This window comes from Primulina tabacum, chromosome 7, assembly GCF_025594145.1.
Source record: "Primulina tabacum isolate GXHZ01 chromosome 7, ASM2559414v2, whole genome shotgun sequence".
Classification (NCBI taxonomy): Eukaryota; Viridiplantae; Streptophyta; class Magnoliopsida; order Lamiales; family Gesneriaceae; genus Primulina; species Primulina tabacum.
Window position 1 is genome coordinate 37,494,647 of NC_134556.1, and position 7,737 is coordinate 37,502,383.

At 37.9% G+C, this 7,737-nt stretch overlaps 1 protein-coding gene across 2 annotated transcripts; it reads right to left on the reverse strand.

Moving 5' to 3' along the window:
* Nucleotides 1–668: 668 nt before the first annotated feature.
* Nucleotides 669–5,856, reverse strand: LOC142551685 (zinc finger CCCH domain-containing protein 7-like). Of its 2 annotated transcripts, none has more exons than XM_075661057.1 (10): nucleotides 4,895–5,856; nucleotides 4,603–4,768; nucleotides 4,359–4,509; nucleotides 4,182–4,275; nucleotides 3,834–3,908; nucleotides 2,712–2,805; nucleotides 2,252–2,522; nucleotides 2,123–2,165; nucleotides 1,944–2,047; nucleotides 669–1,266 (listed from the first exon to the last, which is right to left on the reverse strand). In XM_075661057.1, exons 1-10 carry the CDS (start codon nucleotides 5,634–5,636, stop codon nucleotides 943–945), a joined length of 2,064 nt encoding a protein of 687 aa, XP_075517172.1. In that variant the 5' UTR covers nucleotides 5,637–5,856; the 3' UTR covers nucleotides 669–942. The 2 variants fall into 2 exon arrangements, with proteins under 2 accessions (XP_075517172.1, XP_075517171.1); XM_075661056.1 differs by having other exon boundaries at nucleotides 4,149–4,275.
* Nucleotides 5,857–7,737: the final 1,881 nt, after the last annotated feature.

Genomic DNA, 7,737 nt, shown 5'->3' on the forward strand with positions numbered 1-7,737 from the left:
AAGAAGTATTGAAAAAATATAGAGATGAATTAGAAGAGTTAGATGTTTAGGTTTAATATCAATATATTATGTTGGAAAAAATGTTGAACAAATTTAATTTTCATTGTACAACGAGTGTAGTAAAGTAGTAAACTGATGTGGATGATTCATATATAAAAATTTATTAATATATATTTATTATTACAATTTTAAATTTTATAATAATATATATTTCATATACAAACATAATACTCATGAACCACTTAATGAATTTAAGCTTTAAAAAAAACCGTCTAAACAACTGTCTAGGCCCCGCCTAGTCGCCTAGGCGCTAGGCGATAGGTAACCGCCCGCCTATTGCCTACCGCTTTTTAGAACACTGGTGATTTATCAACCCAACAAACATAATTATTGTACCCAACATAAAGCATGTATAACATATTCCTTGTGTTACCCAACAAACATAATTATTGGACACAACATGAAACATGTATAACATATCCCACACAACCCACTATCTATATTATGAAACTTTGAATGAACGTGCTTTACTTGGACAATAATGCGAACGAGTAAATGGCTTACATTCATTTATGCAGATAAATAACAAGACGATCTTTGATATAGTTAGGTCAGGCCACATTACTTTATTCATTACATAATTAATTGGCTCAAATTATTGGCTCAAATTTCACGCTAAAATAAGATTTAGAAACCCAACTTCTCATTTGCTCCGTGTTTCTTACATTCCATGTACATCATCCTACATCTACCCTAAAACTAACCTATATATCCTACGTCGAAGCTGTGAAAAAGAAAGAAAAAAGAGAAGGAAACAAAAAACAAAAAGAAAAATATCTAAAGGCAAGAGCATATACCACAAGCAAAACTACGAAGGCAATAGTCACGACTCAAATCTAGCATAGGGAACGAAGCGAGGCGAAATGAACTTCATATGTGCTACTAGTGCATATTGCAAGTTGTCATAACATACTCATCTCTGGGGTCATCATTACTGATGTCCAAGCTAATGTAATCTGGGTATTTTCCCTCTTCACAAATTATGTCATCCTCACCTTCTGCAGGAGGCTTCTCACCAGTAGCCATACTGCATTCAGCAGCATCGATGAGCCCTCCATCAAAGTATCGACCTCTCACAATCTTTTGCTCGCTCTCAGGTTTCTTTTCTGTCTTCTTTTTAGGATGGTGGAGCTTGCACATAGATGATCGTGGACAGATACCAGTAGATTCAAAAGCAGGACAGACATAGGTGTGTTTCTTCCGGCACTGCAAGTTTGAGAAAATCATTCATTCACAAGATTTAAGATCAGTGCGGCAGTGTGCTTCATGAGGTGTGTGATTTGGTGGAATCTTGAAAATTACAAATAAACCAGGTAACAGATGTTGCAGCTTCACCGATTATGGGCAGTAGACCATATCTCTTTCTCACGAAATTGGCCACCTTACAGGCTCAAAATTCAAGAGGCAACCTTTTCTTCAGGATCAACACACAACTAATCATCAAGGATCAACATATCCCATTGTTGAACCACAAAATTCACAATCAAAACCAAGAAGGACGTGTTTCAAAAAGAAGACGCAAAGATAACACTGCTTACAAACAGTGCACATGAAACCAAACATTAAAATTCAGAAACCATGCGGAAAGAACCTCCAGTGCACCCAAAAAAAATTTCGGTGATATGGAAAAGAAAATCACTTCACTTCAAAATACTCTATGAAGTTCACTCTCTGATAATTTATTTGTTTTTGCATACAATTTTTTTTTTTCCATTTTTGTGAAAACCAGAACAAAGACCGTAGCCAGAGAACCTGTGCCGTACACACAATCAATAACCGTGATGCAAGATTCATAAAAGGGATGAGCCACATAACCCATTTCGGTGTTTTGCAACTGCTCACAGGCTTAATTAAAAGATTAAAATCCAGGACAAGCTATATACCTCATTCCCATCAGCGCAGTAACCCCTTAGAAATCTTTTACAAATCGAGGATTCAGAATTCAGAGTGACGTGTCTATAGGGACAATTTTCATTAAAGCATGACCCTGAAAAGGAAAAGAATGAGAGCTTTATCCCCTTGAAAAATTGTTTTGACACACATAAAATACACCAAGACTCACCTTTCAGAAAGTAAGAACAATCTGGCATTCTCTCAGGAATAACCTGTACGATGGATGCTGTCATCATATTTATTCAAGAGGAAAAGTGAAATCCACATGCTGAGCAACTCAAGACAAATCATGCAATACCTTGTGAGTTAATTTGCAGTCACTGTCGGTGCACGAACCATTCAGAAATTTAGTGCAGACCGCTATTTTAGAGGAATCATGGATATAAGGGCATTTTCCATCACTCTTGTTGCATTTTCCAAATCTAGTAAAAAACTGACAATATTTTCTCTTTCTAGCCAATCGCAATCTTGCAGTACGCAAACTCCATCGAACTTTCTCGCTCGCCAGCACACGAGTTCGTTTCTTTGGATCTCTAACCAGCTGGTTACCAGTACCAATTCGAACATATCTAAACATAGGTCAACACACTTGTTACAGTATAAACCAAATTTGCTTACAGAGTCACCATCTGTCGCTAAGATAACTTATTATAGTTTTAAAGCTATAACTTAATGGTTAAGGTTCAAATTTTAAGTTTCAAGTGATTTTTCAGCAGAGTATAAGTTTCACACATAAATATTGCCTTCGGGGAACTTACTCATCATTGCCAATAAGCAATCTCCTGGGAACGTAAGATTTTTTTAAATTATTCTCAGATTGGAGAACATCCGAGGGTGATGGTTCTTCCTCTTCTGCATAAAAAATGGAGAAAGGGGTTACATGCTCAATTTCCGAAAATTAATTACATCAAATGTAGCCATATAGGAAATACTGCCAGGGATACATAAGGGACCATAATAAGAGCTAACTTGTTTCAAGACTGAAAAGGTATATATCTACCCTCATCAATCTAACAGATGGATTTAATGATGCAGTATATAGATTGGTAAAACTATGTAAGGAAATTATAAGTCAGGCCAAATCTCAAAATATGAGTACACTGTAGCAACATCCAAGTCCCTATTCTTGTCACCATAAGCTATAATACACCCATCAGTGCACAAAACCCCAAGTGATTGAATCTTCCATTGTGAGCTAATACATACACAGTCCCCAGAGAGAAATCAACACGGGTGCGGGTGCCCAGTACCCTGAGAATTATGTCGGTTGCAATCGATAATTTATTGATGCTCTTTGCAGTACAGGTAACAAGACAAGTGAAACTAATGGAAAAAATCAAATATAAGTTCCACATGTGCAGGGATTTCATAACAACATAACCTTCTCGCTGACATTACCCTCTATTATTCCCCGCGCATCACTATTTTTTAAAAAAAAAATCTTGATAATAAATGAGCACAAACTGAATGCAATAAACAAAAAACAGTTTTGAAGACATAAAAACAATGTAACTATAGACGAATTCATCGAGAATAAATTTAGTGTGATGCCATAATCAGCATAACTGATCATGATTTTGCAGAGTCTTCACAGCCACATGTCATGTTCCTAATTTCTACTATCAAGGTGCCAACAACAAACAAATCTAATGAATTAGACAATTTTTTCTGGTCAAACAGAAAAATTGGAACTTGAGAAACTCGACTATGTCAGTGTAAATGAAAAGGTAAGGAACATGTTGCCAATTTAACAATGAATTACCAATCAAAATGCAAATTGGAAACGAATGAAAATTGGGTTAACACTAAGAATAAAACAAGCCTTTATTCAATGTGAGCAAAAACAACAGACACAAATGCGTTCATTGTCAGCAGAACACCTGTAATCCTGTGAAGACTCCTCCTAGATGGATCCATTTTGTATCGCTCAGAACCAATACGAAATATCCGTTCCCCTGTTCATGTAATTGTATACCAACTGTTATCCACTCCGAGAGACCATCAACGCGAAACAATTCAATAAACACTTGAATCTTAGATGTATCAAATGAATTAGGATCGAAGGATGAATGAAGTAGAGACCAGAAACAAGGAGATTATGCATATGGCCAGTCATGGATAACTAAATTCTTTATTTCGCTCTAATTAGATTGTGAATACTGGATGTGCCACACCAGGAATGCAGAGTGGCGTACCTGGACACAGCTTTACATTAACAACCGACTTACGAAAAACATGATTTCTGCTCTTTGAAAGAACGGAAATAGCACCCTTTTCTTCTTTTTTCCTCTTCTCAGCTGCCGCAACTGCTCGTGTAGCTTCCTGTAGACAAGACATTAACGCTATCATCCATATGAATGAAGACCTCAATCCAGGAGTACTTGTACACAAGTAGCTCAACAAACCTCATTAGCTTTCTTTGAGCTCCTCTCGATTGATTTTGACCACTTTAAACTACGGCCACAAACACTCAACACCTTGGAAATCCTGAGAGAATAGCCATGAGTCGATCTCGTGTAAACGGCTCCTCTTTTACTTGATAGAAGCAATTTTTGGCTGCAGAAAAGTTAGCCTGCATGCATTAGTTTTACCCACAGGGAATAAAATAGAAATATCGCAAAAAGAAAGATGAACTAGCTATCAGTGCACCTGATTGTGGGCAAGGAACGTCTCCTGTATGTAGCTCTTCTCCATGGAAACAAATATGGCCACACTTTGCGAGGTCCTGATGAATTGCTACTTTTGTTTGGCAATTGAGCACCATTTAGATTCCACACCAATGGCAATTTAGACAATTTGTACGTTTTGGAAAAACCTGTGACAAGTAACAAAAATAGTAACCATGTCCAATAATACAAAATTTTAGGAAGAAACCACATAGAAGTCAACAGGGAAAATAAAAATTTCACAAATTCATATACAATGAAAGAGTAAAACAAACCTTTACTTGACTGTCGCTTGCCAAAACTTGAAGGTAAAATTGTTTGAGACCCAAGGCTGTGCGAGTTTAAAGTTTCCATTGAATCTCCTTTTCTGGTATGACTTTCTGAAGTTACTCTTATAAGCTGATTTTTACTATTCTTGTAGTAGCCATCAGATAATGATGCTTGAGACTTATCTAGGCCTGGTGTAGATAAATCTTTAGAATCAGAAGTTGCAATCAACTGATTTGATTTTCGCTTGACATACGATATCTTCTTCCCGAGGCTCTCTTTAACAAGGGTACTCAGGCTGTCTGAATTATTACCTGAACCAGTTTGGCATTCAGGAATTTCAAAAGAATTCACAGTCTCTTTTAAAGTATCTAAAGTTTTTGCAGGACCACCACTTCCAAGGGAATTTGTCACAGGCAAAGACTCTGCCGAGTGGCAAGATGCGCTTCTCAACGATCTTCCAGTATTATTTGTGAGCAGTGACCGAGAACTTTCACAAGTATTTACCTGCCCTATTCTCGGTATACATGGAGTATTAACCTTGACTTGGTTTTTTTTAACATAATCCATACAAGGCCTTGTTGGATAAACTGAGGAACTTGAAGTATGAGCTGCAGTAACGCCTGATGATGAAGGTTTTCTTACTAGGCTATTACCCTTACGAACATATGAGCTCTGAGAAATCCTCGGCGTCTTTGGTGCACGATTTTGATGGAAGAGAACAAGGCCGTATTGTTGGTCTAGCAACATTGATGGACAATTGATCGGTTCGATGCCATGTCCTTGATTTTGTAAAATGAGTAGAAGGGAATTTCCTTGAAGTGTGAAAATTAGAAGCAGGATGACCAGCAAAAATGTTAGGGACCAAAGAGTTCGGTTTGTTTTTACTTGAGGGCACTTTATCTATTTTCTGAGGTAATGATGGTGGGACGTTTGTAATAGTTTGTAAGTGGCCAGAAGTTGCATTCTCTATAGGTTTCCTAAGAGAGAAGGTTGAAGAATGTATAGACACAGGTTTTATGTTAGATGATTGAAATCCCTCAAAAATCATTTCACTTTCTGAATGGAAGTCTGTATGAGAAAGTAAATCTTCAGGAGAACTGATGCAGGATGGAGTATCAAAACCAGATGCCACCAGTTCATCGCCAGATTGAGTAGTACGATAATCACTTCCATTAGCACACATTGACAAAGTCTTTCCAATGAAAGACAGATCATCCTTCAGATGAACATTGTTGTCACCATAAGCCAGGGTGCCATCCATCTCTGGAATAAAAAAGTTTTCACTGCCATCTGTGCTTGCCAGGTGCATGGCTGGAAGATTTTCTTCACTTTGATCAGCATCCTGTTCGGCTAGTCTGAGAGACACCTGATCAAGTTTCAAGTCATTGCTAGCAAGGCAATCTCCAATTGAATCATCAACCAAATAAGATGAATAATTCAATCTTGGGCTGACAACTTTCCTCTTCTTTATGTTTCCAAGAAATGATCCATCTCCAGAAAAGTCAACAGCATCCGGGTGGGAATCTTCATCTACAGAGGGCCCTTCTTTTAAACTGAATTTCACCTCAGAATTTTCTGCAGCACCAGGAAAAACAGCTTCTTTGACAGATGAAATATCTGTTGCCAAAATATTAGCAAGTTCATCATCTACAAAGCTATCCTTATCAATGAGCTCGGTAGCATTTGAACCAGAGAAACCCAATTGAGTACCTCTAGCCTTCCCCTTCCTCTTCCTCTTCCTCTTCCTCTTCATCTTGCACTCAAAAGTTCCTTCGACGATACAGCCACTTTTATTGGACAAATTGGCCCCATCTTTGTATGATTGGCTAACAGTTTTTACTAAAGAAATATCAGCTTCAGCTATAGTACCTTTATGATCCGCTGAAAGAAAATTAGACCTGGTCGCAGTGCCCAAACTCAAGCTTGAACAATCGGCAACAGCAGCAGCCACTGGAATTTTTGCATCCCTTGGGTTTGATGAACAATAACCTTCAATTTCAGGTATAGTTATCGGTTCCAGGAAGAATTCCTTTGAACTTATATCTGCAGACCTCTTCTCGTAATCGACATTCTCTACCTCCTTACACGATGAGTTTTCACACTCTGAAGCACAAGATTGGTGATGTTCAGTAAGATGTTTGTCTTTCTGAACCTTGGGGATATTACTTTCACGATGCCTTGACAAGCCAGCAATATCTTCAACTGAAGATGCACATTTGAAAGGTAACTCGTCAAAAGCACTTTCAAACAACACCAGTTCATCCTGAAAAGGCTGCTCATTAATACCATCCACCCTGCCAGCACCCAAACTAGTCAATAGATCTTTAGAATCAAGCAAGCTCTCAACCCCTTTTCGTACATGTAACTCAACACTAATGTTTTCATTAGCTAAGTATGATCCATCTGCATGAACTGTGACCTCATTGGTTCCCAATTGGCTTGCACAATCAGCATCCTTGGCAGGGCACTCAGTACTCACATCATCAGACAAGTGCAGAGAAGCATATAAAATGTTTAAACTGGTGTTTTTCATCTTTTGATCCGAAAAGGAGGGCCTATTTGTATCACTGCCAATGTCTACTTTCTCTGAAGCTATACTTACCTTTGATGCATCAGATGTACTGAAAGTGGAACTTTCAAAATCAACAATTTTACCACTGTCCTCAGACAACTGCAACCTGGCCTCATGCAAAATCTTCATTCTGCTTTTTCTTTTCTTTGTTTTGCGTCCAAGTCTTCTGCCAGATGTAAAATTATTTAAACCATGCGAATGCATGTCTTTCGAAGCTTCATTTCCAGAAACATTAAACTTTTCAAGCAGCTCTATTTGAGGACAAAGCACACCAGA

Bases quoted from the DNA above. Each gene is read 5' to 3' on its own strand.
- LOC142551685 (XM_075661056.1), bottom strand. From the start codon at position 5,636: ATGTTGCTAGACCAACAATACGGCCTTGTTCTCTTCCATCAAAATCGT. The intron at 4,276-4,358 runs GTTTGTTGAGCT...TCTTGTCTACAG, and splicing joins GCTCAAAGAAAGCTAATGAG to GAAGCTACACGAGCAGTTGC. The intron at 2,048-2,122 runs GTGAGTCTTGGT...TTTCCTTTTCAG, and splicing joins TTGTTCTTACTTTCTGAAAG to GGTCATGCTTTAATGAAAAT.